The sequence below is a fragment of the Talpa europaea genome (assembly GCF_964194135.1).
Source record: "Talpa europaea genome assembly, chromosome: 6".
Classification (NCBI taxonomy): Eukaryota; Metazoa; Chordata; class Mammalia; order Eulipotyphla; family Talpidae; genus Talpa; species Talpa europaea.
The window spans coordinates 25,592,455-25,609,861 of record NC_140072.1 but is presented as its reverse complement, the minus strand read 5'-3'; the positions used below and the strand labels follow the sequence as shown (position 1 = coordinate 25,609,861).

Below are 17,407 nucleotides of genomic sequence, written 5' to 3'. Positions count from 1 at the left end.
CCCCGCCCCCGAGGTCTCTCCGCCCCGTCCCCGGGAAAAAAAATTGGCGGCGGCCAATCGGAGGCCAGGACGGGGCCTGACGTCCCAGAGCCGGCTGGCGGCGTTGCCTGGAGACCCCGGCGGGGTCAGCGTTCTGTCCCCACCCCCGGCAGGCCCGCCCCGCGGCGGCCGCGGGGTATATAGAGCGCGTGCTCCAGCGCCGCCGAGTTCCAGCAGTCTGCGAGCTGCCGTCGGCGCCGCGGGGGGGGCGGGCCGGCACCCCGGGGCGCGGAGGGGCGCTCTTTGCTTCTCTTTCCTCTTGCCCCCACTCCGCACTCCCGGGCACCCTCTCCCCACTCCACGCTGCTCCGTCTCCCCCTCTCCTCGCCCCACGGCAAACTTTCGGTCCCTCCCCCGGCCCTCGCCGTTATTCGTGTCCCGAGCCTGGCCGCGCCTCCCCGGGGCTCCTCCGAACCTCCCAGCCTGCGGTTCCGACCCTTCCAGGATCCAGAAACATGTCGACCACCCTCCTGTCCGCCTTCTACGATATCGACTTTTTGCGCAAGGTACGCGGGGGAACGGGGAAGGCGCAGGGCGTGCGCGCGCAGGAAGCCCCTCGAGTTTCCAGACCCTGCTTTCTTGCCCTTGGCTTTTGGGGGTACCCTTGCCGCCCCGAGTTTTGGGGCTAGGGGAAGCCCCGGAGTGTGCACTAATGTGTGCTCGCGTGTTCTGGGCGCGGGAGGGGGAGCCGGGGGAGCCAGCGCAGGGGGGAGTCGCTGTAGCGGGCTAGTTTCTCCCGCCCGCCGGCTGCCACGCTGCTCGGGGCTTCCCGGGCCGGGTTCGAGCCGCCCCGCCCGGCCGCCGAGGATCACATGTCGAAACCGAGCGCGGCCCGCGGTGGGGGCCTCCGCCCGCCAGTTCCTCCCTCGGCCAGCTTGCCTCGCGCGCGTGCATAGCAGCGTGGGGGGCGGGGGGACTCGAAATCTGCAAAAACGGAGACGAGACTGTGAAGTTAACTCTGCAGCTCGCCCCAACTCTCCCCACCCTTTCCGCTCTTCACCCCTTCTCCGCTCCCCTCTTTTCGGCAGACGGAGAAGTCCCTGGCCAACCTCAATCTGAACAACATGCTGGACAAGAAGGCGGTGGGGACGCCCGTGGCGGCCGCCCCCAGTTCGGGCTTCTCGCCGGGCTTCCTGGGGAGGCACTCGGCCAGCAACCTGCACGCGCTCGCCCATCCCGCGCCGAGCCCCGGCAGCTGCTCGCCCAAGTTCCCGGGCGCGGCTAATGGCAGCAGCTGCGGCAGCGCGGCGGCGGCGGGCGGCCCGGCCTCCTACGGGCCCCTCAAGGAGGCCCCCGGGGGCGGCGGCGGCACGGCCTTGCTGAACAAGGAGAACAAATTTCGGGATCGCTCGTTCAGCGAGAACGGCGAGCGCAGCCAGCACCTCCTGCACCTGCAGCAGCAGCAGCAGAAGGGGGGCGGTGGCTCCCAGATTAACTCCACTCGCTACAAAACCGAGCTGTGCCGCCCCTTCGAGGAGAGTGGCACGTGCAAGTACGGCGAGAAGTGCCAGTTCGCGCACGGCTTCCGCGAGCTGCGCAGCCTGACGCGGCACCCGAAGTACAAGACTGAGCTGTGCCGCACCTTCCACACCATCGGCTTCTGCCCCTACGGGCCGCGCTGCCACTTCATCCACAACGCGGACGAGCGGCGGCCCGCGCCGTCGGGGGGCGCCTCCGGGGACCTGCGCGCCTTCAGCGCGCGCGACGCGCTGCACCTGGGCTTCCCGCGGGAGCCGCGGCCCAAGCTGCACCACAGCCTCAGCTTCTCCGGCTTCCCGTCGGGCCACCACCAGCCCCCGGGCGGCCTCGACTCGCCGCTGCTGCTCGACAGCCCCACGTCGCTGACCCCGCCGCCGCCCTCCTGCTCCTCGGCCTCCTCCTGCTCCTCGTCCGCCTCCTCCTGCTCCTCCGCCTCGGCGGCCTCCACGCCCTCGGGGGTCTCGACGTGCTGTGCCACGGCGGCGGCCGCCGCTGCAGCTGCGCTGCTGTACAGCACCGGGGGTGCCGAGGACCTGCTGGCGCCCGGGGCCCCGTGCGCGGCCTGCTCGTCCGCCTCGTGCGCCAACAACGCCTTCGCCTTCGGCCCGGAGCTGAGCAGCCTCATCACGCCGCTCGCCATCCAGACCCACAACTTCGCCGCGGTGACCGTGGCCGCCGCCTACTATCGCAGCCAGCAGCAGCAGCAGCAGCAGCAGCAGCAGCAGGGCCTGGTGCCCCCTGCGCAGCCCCCGGCGCCGCCCAACACGCCCCTCCCTGCCAGCGCCGCGCCGCCCTCGCCGCCCTTCAGCTTCCAGCTGCCGCGCCGCCTGTCCGAGTCGCCCGTGTTCGACGCGCCCCCCAGCCCCCCGGACTCGCTGTCGGACCGCGACAGCTACTTGAGCGGCTCCCTGAGCTCGGGCAGCCTCAGCGGCTCCGAGTCCCCCAGCCTCGACCCCGGCCGCCGCCTGCCCATCTTCAGCCGCCTCTCCATTTCTGATGACTGAGGCAAGAGGGCGCCAGTGAGGAAGGAAGGAAGGGAACACCGTTCTGGGGGCGCTGGTGGGCGCCCCTGCCGTTTCACCCCCCTGCTTAGGGGTATAGGTTAGGGGGCACAAGAGTTGGGGGCTGCATAGGCACGAGCAGACTGCAGGCCGGACCGAGCACTTGGACTCGAACTTCTGTGCTGGGAAGGGGGTCTCCCCACCCCTCCCCTTTCGGTTTCCTCTTTTTTTTTATTATTATTATTATTATTATTTTTATTATTATTATTATGGAGTTTCCTTCTTGTTGGGCAAAAAAAGCCAACAAACTTTTTGTATTGATGAACAAAATATTCACAACTGGGCAGTTGTGATGCGACTAGAACAACCAACCAAACACTTAAACTTTCTTAGGTCTCCGAAGAGTTTGGGACTTTAGCAAAAATCAACCCAGCACCAGCAGCTACCAACCACCATTCCATGTCCTCACTTGAAACTTACCGTGAAAGAAGTTCCTAAGTGTCGCTTCTGAGACCCGTGTAAACAAACCAGCCAGCCACCACTTTGCTAAACCTATAAGCTTGTAAAATCCAATATGCTACCAAGAATATGCCTTCTGATAGTAGCCTTCACTTGCATTGGTTGTTTCTTAAACAAGGCTCTTTATGTCTGGAAAAAGGCCTTGCATTCCAAAGTTCCATGCTGGTTACTGGTTTTCATTGCCACCACTGAGTGGATGTTTAGTTTAGAACCATTTTGTCTGCTCCTTCTGGAAGCCTCAGGCAGACCTTAGTTGTAATTGTTGGAATAACTGCTGAATTTTTAGCTGTTTTGAGTTGATTCGCACCACTGCACCACAACTCAATATGAAAAAAAATATTTAACTTATTTATTATCTTGTGAAAAGTATATACATTGAAAATTTTGTTCATACTGTATTTATCAAGTATGATGAAAAACAATAGATATATATTCTTTTATTATGTTAAATTATGATTGCCATTATTAATCGGCAAAATGAGTGTATGTTCTTTTCACAGTAATATATGCCTTTTGTAACTTCACTTGGTTATTTTATTGTAAATGAGTAAAATCTTAATTTAAGAGATTGTATGTAATATTTATTTCATTAATTTCTTTCCTTGTTTACGTAAATTTTGAAAGATTGCATGATTTCTTTTACAGAAATCTTGACGCTGTGGAATTAGTTTGAGGAATATCTTATGAGTTTTCTTAGAATGTATAATTGTTGTAGCCCATCCAGCTTAAAGAAAAAAGTGACCACATACTTTGCGATCGGGCTTGTGTGTGGCCTATTTTTCTCATTCCAACTTGATAAATTTGCAAAAAAATGTTTGTTTTGCTTATTCCACCAGTTCTGTACTGTGACATAACAAAGACATGTAGCAATAATGGGGGGGGGTTCCCTCACAGTGCCTTTGGAAGGGCCAGAACTTGCCTTAAATCTTCCTCAACCAAATAAGTATTTTGTCTTAGTGCTTGAGCGGATTTGAATGTAGGATGGGTTCAACTGCACAAAACGAAAAGATTTTTTACCACTTTTTTTTATATAGATATAAAGTGAAGAGGCCACCTCTTAGTGCTGAAATGGTATGTAGTACATGAATATGCCTTGTTTAATTCCAAACTCGTTACCTTTTTTTTTTTTTTCAGTGTAGAAAGAGCTTTCCTCGACAGTGGATGAATGAGCAGTAGCTTTAGTTCATAGGTACAGTTGGCACACCATGTGTGTATGTACTGGGGACTACTCTTGACAGTAGGTTTTTGAATGTAACAAGTCAACTTGAGTTGTAATATATTTTGGGGAATCAGTTCACTACAAATTGTGACTGTAAACATTGTACTGTAAATGTTTTGTAGTTTTCCCCCAATAAAACTTTTGGGATAAAACGGTATTGATGTGTAAGATCACTTTTTTTTTTTTTTAAGATTGCTTTCTTTTTTAAAACAAATCAGCTTTCTAGTTTCTCCCACTTGGCCTCAGGTCTTGGAGGGGTTGGGGGCTAGGAGCTGGCAGAGCCATGGGTCAGAAGTCTGCCTCTATGTATTTTATAACAGTTCTTTCAGCTGAAAGAGTAATTATTTGGACTGTCAAGGGCACTAGTTAGCTTGTTCCCCTTGGTAATAAGATGCATCCCAGGGTTAGCTGGCTGGTGGCAGCTTCTGGCTGGGAGGCCTGAGGGGGTGTGGCCTGCCCTTGAGTCACCAAGTGAATCACGTGTTCACAGTGGCAGCTGAAAGTCCTCTCTGCTGGGCTGCCAGAGAGCAGAATTCACCGGCCAGGGGAGGAGGGTCTTGCCAGCCAGGGGTCCCCTGGCCCTGGCCTTACCTGGGCTGGAGAACCATGGTTTTGCCAGGACTTTGGGACGCCTGGCTGTGTCCTTGTCCTAAGGAGGAAAAGAGAAGGAAGATTTAAATGGGTTAAACTTATATCTGGGTAATGTTTATGTGGACAGCTTCCTCCAGGAGTAAGCGCACACATTACTTAAGCAAAAGGATTAGTGCCTGTCCTTTAGACCACTCCTAAGTGGTCAGAAAGCAAAGTCAACCCAGATCTGTAGAAAAAGGAAGACCAAAAAAAAACCACAAAGGCATGCTTTGCCTGCTAATTCTCACACAACTGAAAAAAGACCATAGTGTCTTTTTTTTTTTTCCCCCTACAATCCCTTTAGAAACTTAAAATCGGGTTCATAAATCAATTCATGTTCTTCCTTCTCCATCCTCCTACCCCCACTCCACCCCCATTCAGACACTTTTTCCAAAGTAGGTAAAGGATTTAACAATAGTTGGTTTTCTGATCTACAACAGCTGGGCTCTATCTACCAATACTGGCGCCTCCTCGGCCCTGCATTAGCGGGGTCGGCCGTGCATTAGCGGGGTCTTCTGCCTCTCACAGCTGAGCCGGGCGGGGGCGGCCCGGTGGAGCCCGCCAGGCCGCGGGCAGCTGTTTCACGTTAACGATGATTGCGCTGGTGTTAACTGGAGCGTTTTGGCGCTTGGCGCCCGCTGCCAAAGGGAATGGGGAACAGTTTCAAAGTTCTCCCAGATGCCCGGCCCCTCAGCAGTGGGGGAGGGGACGGCGGAGCCCGGGCCTGCTGGATGGAGCAGCGAAGACCCTGCAGACTCCCTGGCCTCTTTACCATAAAGAATGCGCAATGGGGAGGGAAATCCTAAATGTGGTGCTGTTTAGGCCAAGTTGCATTTCAAAGACCTTGTTTCCACTTAATTCCAAAACTTATTTTTCTAAACAAGTACTTTTGATCAGCGGGAATGTTAGTCTGCTTTTCGGGGTGAGCCACATTCATTTTTAAAAAATTGGTTTGTTTGAAAGCCCAACTGCTAGGATCTGATGTTTTGTATTTTAGACCCAGTGGAGCGTGGAAAGCTGGGGGGAATCATTCAGAAATTTCCTCTTGCCGCAGATCAATGGAGGGTATGTAGGCCATTGTCTTTCTGCAGCGGCTGGAATTAACAGCCAACAAAACTCTCTTCTATTGCTTGATTACCCTTAGGCAGGTCCTCTTGTAAATTAAGGGAAATAGAAGTAAAAATTGCAAGTAAGGACAAGCCAGGATTCCGATCACGGGCTAGGGAGCTGAACTGATTCTGGCTCTGAGACTGTGTTATACTCAAGATAAAATTCCTTTGTAGACAGTTGTGAAAATGAGCCCAGAATGTGATGGTGTTTAAAATGTCTTTTTTATTATTTTTTTTAAAGATTTATTTATTTATGCATACAAGAACTGGGGTACAGGCCAGAGGTGCAGGGGATGAGAGAATTCACCAGAGACAGAGTGGGGAACAGAACACACAGATTGACTGAAACACACTGCTGAGGGGAGCAGCGGGGAGGCAGGAGAGGTCTGCTGCGCCATGTGGGTATCTCCCTGGCAGGAAATTGAACTTGTGCTGTAGTGGCTACGGACAGCTTCATAGGCTGCGTCTTAACCCCTTGCGCCACCAGGGAGGCCCACATGGTGTTTAAAATGTCTTAATAGTGGCATTTCCACTGGCTGTTTAAAGGTAAGGTATTTTTTAAGTAGCCCAATTAGTGTGTGCTATCTTCTAAATTATTTCAGAGAAAGAATGCATATGTACATTATTTTTCACCCCTCACTTTGAATCTCCTGAGTATATTAGAGGCAAACAAACAAGCATATACACAGACACACACAGGTGCATGCACACATGCGTTCACGCACACACACACACACACACACACGGACAAGGCTCTGCACCCAGCCCTGGGAATAGATAGAGGATTCTGAGCCCAGTAGCAGCTCAGGAATCCAGATGGAAGGGCCAGGCTAAGAAAGTCCAAGCAGGAAGGACAAGCAGGCTTACCTCTAGACTGCCAGGTCTGACCCAGCCATCATGGTGCTCTGTATTCAAGTACACCTGGGGGTCTCAGATAAACCCTGGGTCTTCAGGCAGGGAGGAAGCTATCTAGAGAGCACATAAACCTGGAAGGGAACCCTCCCCAGCCACTCTCTCCCCTTAGGTTTTGCTTGTTACAAAGGTAAGGCCTCTGTGACTCTGGCTTCAAAGAGGAAGTTGGGTCTCACACCTTCCTTGGCCTTGTGAGTTGGTGTTAGCCCAACAGGCCCTTAGAGGCTACGCCTCAGTTCGGCTTATCATTCATCAGGAACCCAGAGCCACTCTCCATTGTTGTTACCTTGTTTCATTGTGTTTGTTTTTTTCTCTTGTTCGCACTAGGGAGGATGTGCGGAGATGGAGGTGGGAGGGAGAGGGTCAGGAAGGAGCCAGGGCCTGGTAGGTGGACTGGCTGCTCTGAACAGCTTTTTGGAGTGGGTACCTGGGCAACAGGAGGCTACAGTGTCTCCAGGGTCCACCCCTACCTTGTCAGATTCTCCTTACCTGTGCTGACAGTAAGGAGGGAGGTCTGACAGGGTGTGTTCTTTTAGAGTGTGTGTGAGTAGAACTGTGTCATCTATTTAGTGGGTGTGCACATGTTTGTGAGTATCACTGTGAATGTGGCAGGGATGTGTGTCTATGTGGTTTTGTTCTAGGGGAGTAGCGGTGTTGGGGGCTGTATCTGTAGGGTGTGCGGCTCTGGTGGATGTTGATTATGTGGGGATTGGTATGTAGGGTAGGAGCATCGTGGGTGTGTGGGTGTGTCTGGGTGTAGAAATCTGAGTGCGGGTGTGGGTGTGTGTTGCTGTATGGTGTGTCAGTATAATTGGAGAATCTGTGTGTGAGTGTGGGTATGGCTTTGGGTGTGTCTGTTGCTGTGTGTGTCAGTGTGTGTATGGATGAGTTTAGGCACGCCTGTAGCTCTATATGTGTACGTGTTATTGCAGATCTGTGTGAGTGTGGGTATGGGTTTGGGTGTCTGTTACTCTGTGTGTGTATGTATGTGTGTATGTTTAGGTGTGTCTATTGCTATGGGGGGTGTGGGTTGGGTGTGCCTGTTGCTGTGGGTGGGTGTGGTCTGTAGGTGTGTGTGTCTGTGGAGTGTGAGGAAGGATCTGTGGGTGTTGCTGTGTGTTTGGGTCTGGATGTGTCTGTTATGGTCTGGAGGGGTAGCAGTGTTAACAACACCTACAGAGGAAAAGCAGCCTTGTTAGCAGACTTCTTTCAAGCTTAAAAATGTGCTTTCAAAACCCGGAAATGGTGGCCAGGCTCTCATCCACTTCCTACAGGACAGTGGGCAAGACAGGGTTGAGTGGGAGGGTGGCTCACAGGCCTGCAGGGACTTCAGACCCACCTATAGCTGGGCATACCTGCCAAGGACAGGCCTCCAGGGCCTGACTGCAGACACATATTTAGAAACAATTAATTCTCTGAGGGGAATGAGAGGGGGCCCTTTTATTTTCATCTAGGCAGAAATAGCTCTTGTCTGATAGGCGTTCTTGTGCCCTCTGGGGTGAAAGGTAATTCTGAAATAGGAGGAAAGATATTAAGGGCTTTAGACAGACAAGAAAACTCCTGAGCTCGCTGGAACCGAGTTTAAAATATTTCTCTAAAAATAAGCTTTGTTTTCCTTGCGGATTCCTCTGGCAATCAGGGCCTTGTGTCAGGGTGCTTAGCTGGCCTGAGAAACCAGGCGGAATTTTTTAAAAAGCGAGTGTTTCCCAGCTGTGGCCTTGGAAAGTTCTCTGTTTTCCATTTATTAAACTCCTAGTTTCCGACTAATTAAAATTATTTTCAAATAAAATTCCATGGCCCAACAATATTTAATGAAACACAGAATTCCCGGTGACCCTTCTGCAGGCAGCTGGGCTATAGGATGCCCTGTGTCACCTTCGCTGGGCCCGGTGCAGGCTTTACGTCGGGGGAGACCCAGACCTGGCCTTACTAAATCCCAGCCTGTGGGGCCTGGGGGAGAGACTCCTGGCAGGGTAATCGTGGGGCCCTGAGCCACCTGAGAAGGGGCTGAGGGCCACTGGAAACTTGATGTTTGTTGGGTGTACTTTAGGGGAGAGGAATTTGGCTAAGGTATGTGGCCAGGTGATCCTGTGTTACTTGGTTGTCTCTCCCTGCATGGCTACTGTGATGCTTCCCATCCTGTCAAGCCAATGAGCTGAGATTTTATTGAGCACTTAAGAGATAACTGGACCCCCAAGAGGACATGCAGTGTAGATACTGCAGGGTCAGAGCTGGCAGAGTAGTACTGTAACAGGGTGGTCCCCAGGAAAGGGGGAAGTTCGAGGTTCCCTGCCCCACCCAACAGTACCACCCTCTCCACACACACACACACACACACACACCAACACACCCCAACATACACTGCCCTAGAAGTTGGTTCACACATCCAGGGATGCGCCGCTGGCACTGCTGGCCAGGACCTTCCATCATTCCACAGGTAGTTCTGGATTATGTCATACAGTTGGGTGTAGGTAAGAGGCGCGGGGAAGGGACAGTGGGGAGGAGAATTCACTGGAGACAGAGTGGGGAGCAGAACAGGTGGGTTGACTGAAATGCACTGCTGAGGGGAGCAGCATGCGAGGTCTGCTGTGCCATGTGGGTAACTCCCTGGCAGGGAAGGAACTCATGCTGCAGTGACTGGAGATAGCTTGATAGCGCTAAGACTTTAACTTCTGTGACATTTGGAGGTCTCTGGTTCCGTGTTTTCTATGTTGTTTTCTTGTAGTATACTTTGAACTTTCCTCTGTTGCCGTAAAATGTTTACAATGAACCTTTACAATTAAACAAAAATGCCCTAAAAATATCAGTACCCCCTAGAGGGGGACCCCTGGAGCTTGTCACCGGGTCCATGAGTTCATCACAAGTGGAAAGAGTGTGGAGTCGGAGGCAGGGAATAGGTCCCAGGTGCTGCCACTGTGCGACCTTGAGCATAGAGTCAGTTACTTCATTTGAAAAAAATGCTGCCTCTTTTTTTGCAGGAAAGGTTAAGTGAGATAATACATGCAAGAATTAGCTTGCCTTTGTTACTGTTACCATTTTGCTTCCCCTTTTACTTCCCTTTTGTACCCCGAGGCCCACAGGCTCCAGGTGGAAAGCCTTCAAGAGCCTAACAGCTACTCTTCAGGGAGCTCCTTTTAGTTACCCAAGCTTTACATATGTTAACGAAGGCCTTACTGGTATTACCCCAGGTACTGTTTCTAGTCCCATTTCAAAGTTGAGGAAACAGCTCAGGGAAGTTTTTACGTGCCTGAAGTCAAGCAATTAGGAAGTGACTGAAGCAGAATTCAAAGGAATCTAAGCTGTGCTCTTGCAAATCATCCCAGGCTGCCTCTCCAACTCCTCTCTACCTGCCCTACTTCCTATCACACCCAGATTCTGCAAGAAGTCTTCCAGGATTTCATTCCATGCCTGACTGACTGTCCTGCCTCACCTGTGCTTTCAAAATGCAGTTCAAGTCTGCCTTCTGCTCGAAATCCTCTCTCAGAATGAAATCCACACTCTTAACAAGGCCTACAAGGCCCTACGTTATCTGTCCTTCCCCACCCCTACTCCTAGCCCTTGTCTTTCTAACCTTGCCCCCTTCCTACTGCAACCACGCAGGCCTCCTTGCCAGCTCTTAATCATGCCGGACATGCTCTGGCTCAGGGGCTTTTCACTTGTTATTCCCTCTGTCATGTTCTTCCATTTGGCCTGATTCTCTCACTCCACTGCTAACCATTACCTTTTCAAGAGACCATCCAGACCACCCTCTCTAAAAGAACAGTCCCATCTAACATTCCTTGTGTCTCATCCCACTTTATATTTTTCCTAGGGTGGACCATATTTTAAATGTCTTTGTTCATATGTATATATTGTTCTTCTTTCTTAAATGCCAAGCTTTGTGTGGGCAGGCACTGTCCCAACAGCAGGGGAGTAAGAGAACACAGACACATTTTTAAATGATTTTTGGTGTGTGAAGAGTAGATGAGAAAAAAAAATTATTCCTATTGTAACAGGGTGGTCCCCAGGAAAGGGGGAGGTTCCAGGTTCCCTGCCCCACCCAAGGAAGGGTGGAGCTGAGCAGGAAGAGAAGAAGCTGGAGAAGAGACTGAGGAAGGAAGCAGGATGGAGCCAGAAGGAGACCTGGAGGAGGTGCATGGAGCCTAGAGACACGTGAAGAAAGTGCGCTTGTCTTTCGGTCGTGGACTGGGTGACACAGATGTGGGTGAGACCCGTGAGGAGGTGACCATGGCAGCTTTTATCTTGATGTTGATTTTGCTCTTTTCCTTCCGGGCTTGTCTGGTTGTTTCTGGCCCTTTTCTGTGGGTCCCCACTGGAAGATGCTTTAGACTTGTGACAGGCTTTGGGGCCTTGTTCTGGGCCAGTCCCATTTGGATGGACTTTTACCCACGAGGGGACGGGTAACTTTGGGTGCTTCATTTAGAAACTAGACTCTTGGCCTTACCTGTATTGTTTCCTAGTTTTATTAAAGTTCCTTCCCATTAAAGTCTCCTATGTTTTGTGCTGATGCGGCGGATGGCAGAACCCATTTAGAATAGGCAGGTTTGCGGGGTTTGGGCTGCCCCTCTCCTTGTCCTATAACACTTATACAACAGTTGTTTTTTTTTTTAAGATTTTATTTATTTATGCACACAAGAGCTGGGGGACAGGCCAGAGATGGGGGGAGGGTGAGAGGATTCACCAGGGACGGAGTGGGGAACAGAACAGGCAGATTGACCGAAGTACACTGCTGAGGGGAGCAGCAGGAGAACCAGGAGAGGTCTGCTGGGCCATGTGGGTTGCTCCCTGGCAGGCTGGGGATCGAACTCATGTTGCAGAGGCTGCTTCATAGTGTGGTGCTTAACCCCCTGTGCCACCAAGGAGGCCCTATAGCAACAATTTTAATGCCAAGCTGTTATAGAGCAACCCCGATATTGAACGGGTTCCTGGCTGTGGGTCCTCACCCGTGCACTTAAAAGGGACTTATGAATACTCCACTACAGCCACACACAAAAGGTTAATAAAGGTTTATTTACAAGGGAAAAGGAAATAAGGAAAATGTACAACTCAGGGAGAAAATAGGGAAATAAAGTCTTTAATGCGTCCTACCTGATCCAACAACCTGGAAACCCAAAGTCACTCTCAGAGCTGGCCGGACGCTGCGAGCTGGTGGAGAGCCAAAATGGGGATCCCCAAAGCCCACGTGTCTGCCTTTTATATCCACCTGGCTGCTTAACCCCACCCTCAGGTCCCAGCCACCTTCCCTTTGGTGGTGATGGTGTTATAGGACAGGGAGAGGGGCAGCCCAAACCCTGCAAACCTGCCTATTCTACATGGGTTCTGCCATCCGCCGCATCAGCACAAAACATAGGAGACTTTAATGGGAAGGAACTTTAATAAAACTAGGAAACAATACAGGTAAGGCAAAGAGTCTAGTTTCTAAATGAAGCACCCAAAGTTACCCGTCCCCTCGTGGGTAAAAGTCCATCCAAATGGGATTGGCCCAGAGCAAAGCCCCAAAGGCTGCCACAAGTCTAAAGCATCTTCCAGTGGGGACCCACAGCAAAGGGTCAGAAATAACCAGACAAGCCTGGAAGGAAAAGAGCAAAATCAACATCAAGATAAAAACTGCCATGGTCACCTCCCCATGGGTCTCACCCACATCTGTGTCACCCAGTCCACGACCAAAAGACAAGCGCAGTTTCTTCACGTGGCTCCATGCGCCTCCTCCAGGTCTCCAGGCTCCATCCTGCTTCCTTCCTCAGTCTCTTCTGCAGCTTCTCCTCTTCCTGCTCAGCTCCACCCTCCCTTGGGTGGGGCAGGGAACCTCCCCCTTTCTTGGGACCACCCTGTTACCGAGTTCAGCCCTTTCGCTCTACAGATGAGAAAACCAAGGCTCAGAGAGGACAGGAGGATCCCCCTGGACATTCTCCACTCTCTGGTATAAGAAACTACCCAAGACACTGTCCATCTTAGATGTGAGCTGGGCTAGTAGGGCTGTTGGCAGACTAAGTACCAGTGGAGGAGAAACAAACAAACTGCCTGCCTCATGGGGATACCTCACCCCTCCCAGCAGCCTGGGAGCTGTCTCCTTTCAGATGTCCCAGAGACATCCCAGACCCTCACATCAACCCCACTAGATGTTCCTGTCCCCACTGTAACATCCAACCTTCCAGCTACCCCTACCCCATCATCCAACCTTTACCCGCCCGGACAGTAACCTACCCATCTAGCCAGCCACCCAGCAAGTCACCCACCTACCTATCCAGCTAGTCACCCATTCATCCAGCCCCTTATCTATCTATCCAGTCAGCTACCCACTGGGTGGCCTACCCATATAGACATGCATCTATCTAGCCTTCTACTCATTTTTCCAAGCCCCCTACCCAACCTGCCACCCACCCAGCCACCCATGCCAGGACTTGGCATTCTCCTAGAGAGTTTCTTCTTTAGCTTTCCTTTCCCCTTGTCCTGTGAGCTGCTGAACTTAGTGGCTGCTTGCTAATCATGCCAAGACCCTGCCCACCACCCCAAATCTCTTCTGCCTCAGCCACTCAGGTATCCTCTCACCTTGACACAGGGTGAACCAGGAGCCTGCAATTGGTCCCCTTCCCAGTCACCATTCCCCCAGAACCAACTTCTAAAAACACCCAGGCAGTTGTGCCCTGCCTCACAAACCCCAGGGACCTTGGAAGGCCCCCTCACCATTCAGACATGCTCTTTGAAGCTCTGCCTTGATGCTCAGTGTCTTGTATGCCCTGGAATGTGTTCTTCATGCCCTGGGCCTCTGCTGTCCTCATGCCCCGGCCTGGGACACAGCCCCAGTGTCCTCCTGCCTCCTCTGCCCTGTCCCAAAGCAGTTATCCCTAACTGAATCTCAACCTTGGCTCCAGCTCCTCCACATACACAGCCAGCACCTGCCCTGCACAGATCTGTAGAAGCACAGAGCACGTTGTCCTGCACCAGCTGGTGACAGTCGTCTTCCTCTCCAGCCTGCATGTTCCTTCAAAGTGAGAACTTCATTTTCCTCCTCGCACAGCCAGCCAGGCTCCCAGAGGGCCTCAGTAACTGTGCCACAAACCGGATTCCCTTAAGAGATTTGTACCATTCTCTTCCATTTCACAGATGAGGAAAATGTAACTCAGAGAAATGAGGACATCTAGCCAAGGTCTCCCAGCTCAAGAAAGGTGGGTGATGACACCCCCACCAACCCCAAGGCGAGGGCAGAGAGCCCTTGTCCTTCAGAATGGAAGAAAGGACCTGCTCCATGGTGACGTGTCCTTACCTTCGTTTTTAACCTTATTCCAAACTCATGCGTACCTGTTCTGGATATTCAAAAGACAGACATTGAATTCCAGAATGTGCTAGTAGAAAAGCCCCTCTTAACGTTCCTCCTCAGTCCCACTCAGCAAAGGCGACCACTTGGTTTGAGGCATTCTGGAGATTCGATTGTGCAGTTTCTATAAATATTTACATACAGATACTCCTATATAATTTCCCTTCACAGAGTGGGTGGGGTGCTGCCCTTTATGTCCATTGGCCCCTCTCCTCACTCAGCATGCCAGAACCTTCTCCCAATGGCGGCATGGGTTCCATAGTGTGAGGGCCATAGTGCCGGACGGCGAGCTCTGCACTATTTTGCTTTCACAGACAATGCAGCATGAACATCCTTACATGTGTGGGTGAATATTTCCCTCAGAGGATTCCCTAAAGGCAGCAAGACTGAGGTGCTGGATGGCTCCCATGTTTCTGTGGAAAATAAAGTGCATTTCAAATCCTGAAACCTGCCATCACAGTACCCTCCCAAAATATTGCTCTACATACCCTGTGCCCCACCTCAGAGACCATTTCCACCCATGAGTCTCCTGTTGGCCCATTTTGAGTTTCTGAGTTTCCATATAATAGGGGCTGTACCCAGGGCTCTGCTCTTTCCTGTCTCTTGTCCAGTTCTCAAGTCCACTTGTGACCAAGCCCATCTCCTCACGCCATCATGAGGGCAGCTCATGATGTCTGCTACGCTGTCACCTGGGAGCCCCAGGCAGGCCTGGGTCAGTCTTACCAGTCTCAGGTCACCTGGGGCTTGAGGAATAAGCAGCCGAATGCAGGAAAGACTTTCCCACTGAAATCCTGGGGAACTCCCCTTCGTGTGACTATGAGTGGGGGCAGCAGAAATCCTCCCAGGACAATAGTTACTGATTAAGGGTGTGAGACTGTGTAGGTGTGTCTCTGCCAGAGTGTGTACATGAGCGTGTGTGTGTACGAGTGTGCGTGTGTGTACGAGTGTGCGTGTGTGTTTTAGGGGCGGTTGTGTCAGGCGTTATGTAATGGAGGCACTCCCTGGGGCCAACAAACCGCAGTGGTGTAACCGCCAGTCAGGAGGGCCACCAGAAGGAAAGGAGGGAAAATGTAAACACATTCTGGGCCTTTCCCTCACCACCACAAACAGGCCCTGGACTATACTGCTCTCTGGTGCTCCACTGCCCCCACCTTAGGCCCTGTGGGCTAGGCTGGGAGGGGTAAGAGGGGAGGCCAAGGGACCCTGAGCCCATAAGCACTCTGCAGGGCCCAGGACTGAGAGCAGGGCCCTGTGAAGGTGCACCTAGACTTCCGGGTCTACTATAAGCCAGGCATTCCCCACAAAGGGGACATGCTGCCTCCCTCACCCCCAGGACCATCCTCTCTTTAAAGCCTCTCAGGGGCTCCCTCCCTCCCTCTGGGCTCTGTCTGACATTGAAGCCCATTTTCCTGCAGGAGCACAGTGTGGACTCACCACTCATCTGCTTACATCCTTGGGGGTGGGGGGTGGGGGGAGTTGTCTTCGTCCCAGGCCTAGTTGTCTTTTCGTCTTTCTCTCACATATACACAAAAGTGCACCTGTCTCCTCCTCAGTCCCAGCCCCCCACACCTCTTCCCCAGCCCAGACCTGGTCTTCCAGCAGCGCCCAGCTGCTTGACCCACAGGGCCATGTCTGAGGGACTCTCCTGCAGGGAGGCCCCTGCCTGCTCCAGGCTCTGCTGTCTCCTCTGGGCACCTCTGGACACACAGCCCAGCATCTGGCCGTCACACTGTTCCTTGTCCGTAGTTATTCACTTTAACAATGATGACCACAGTGTAAGCAGCACACTTGCTGACAAACCAGATCCCCGAGGTGCTCGTGTTATTCCACGTCATGTCCCACCAACCCTAGAAGATGACTTCTTAGGAGCACCCGAGCAGAAACGTTAAGTGAATTTCGCATGGTGACATGGCCACACCCTGGAAGTGTCTGGTGGCTGAGCCTGTATCACAACCTCCACTGAAGAAGCCCAGCTCCCCACACCGCCAGGCGCTGTCCCATCCTACCTTCCCAGCACAGAGCCAGCTGGGAGCCTACTAGATGCCTGGATAAAGGCTATGCTTAACCCATCGTTGACACATAGCTGCTGTCTTTTAACTTCAGTTGACAGAAGAACTGGTTGAACAGAATGAAAAGAATCTTTTGTTCAGAACCATGGTGTGATATATTAGGAGCAGTTTCTGGAATCACACAACCATTTGAGCCTCAGTTTCCTCATCTGCAAAATGGGAGTGGCCAGGGCGTCGTCCTCACCAGATTATCTCAAGGATTATATGCGACATTGTGGTACAGGCTTGGCTCAGTACCTGGCACAATTCAAATGATCAGTAAGTGCCAGCTGTTGCTGCTGCCACTGCGGCTACTCTCCCTTTCGGTGGTGCTAGTGGGACAAGACTTTCCCCATGTTACATGTGAGGAAACTGAGGCCCAGAGAAACACCTTTCATAAGGTCTTGCAGAGTTTAGATGACAAATTAGTGATTCCTAGTCCAGATCCTTAATGAGACAGGTCAGCATTTTCCAGGATTGTAGGCAGAAGTGGTGGGGTCAGTTGAAAGAGGGTATCTAGGCTTAAAAAAAAAAAAAAAAAATGCTTTCAATCAGCTCTAGGGTCATGTTCTCTAAGAAAGATGGGTACCCTCATTTTCCACCCTAATGAGTGGCAAGGCTTATCAAGGTGGGCTTCCAGGAGGAGGTGAGCAGCAAGGCAACCTGGAGCCTTAAGGGAGGAAGACACCTTGGCACAGGCTGCAGTTATTTGGAGGTTTGGCCTGGGTCTCTTGCAGGTTTTCCCTGTGAGAACAGAGATAGGGTCACAAGCTTGACTCTCACAAGGAGTCAGGAATAGTACTTCAGACCCCTTGGGGAAGCTGAGCCTACCTCAGGATGACCTCTCTACTGAAATGTTAACTCTAGTAGCAATTTTTCTTCTTCTTTTTTTAAAAATTGGTCTGTTTTATCATGTTCACAGAGCCTAGCATGTAATAGGCGCTTAACAAATGCTTGATGGAATGATTGCATTATCACCAGCCTGCTGCCCATTATACTAGTGCTTCTGCCCTGTTATGTCCCTGACAATGTCCTCTCAAAGCAAGTGTGTGGTTGTACCACGCCACCTCTTACAGGAAGGATCCCAGGACTACACCCGACCATGGCGCAGCCTTTCCTCTCTGACCTCATCTCAA

At 51.8% G+C, this 17,407-nt stretch overlaps 1 protein-coding gene across 1 annotated transcript; it reads left to right on the top strand.

Moving 5' to 3' along the window:
• Positions 1 to 494: 494 nt before the first annotated feature.
• ZFP36L2 (ZFP36 ring finger protein like 2) lies at positions 495 to 2,522 on the top strand (the record flags this gene model as incomplete). Its single annotated transcript, XM_084235333.1, has 2 exons — positions 495 to 545; positions 1,068 to 2,522. The coding sequence occupies 2 exons, from the start codon at positions 495 to 497 to the stop codon at positions 2,520 to 2,522; spliced, it is 1,506 nt and encodes a 501-aa protein (XP_084091459.1).
• Between the last annotated feature and the right edge of the window lie 14,885 nt (positions 2,523 to 17,407).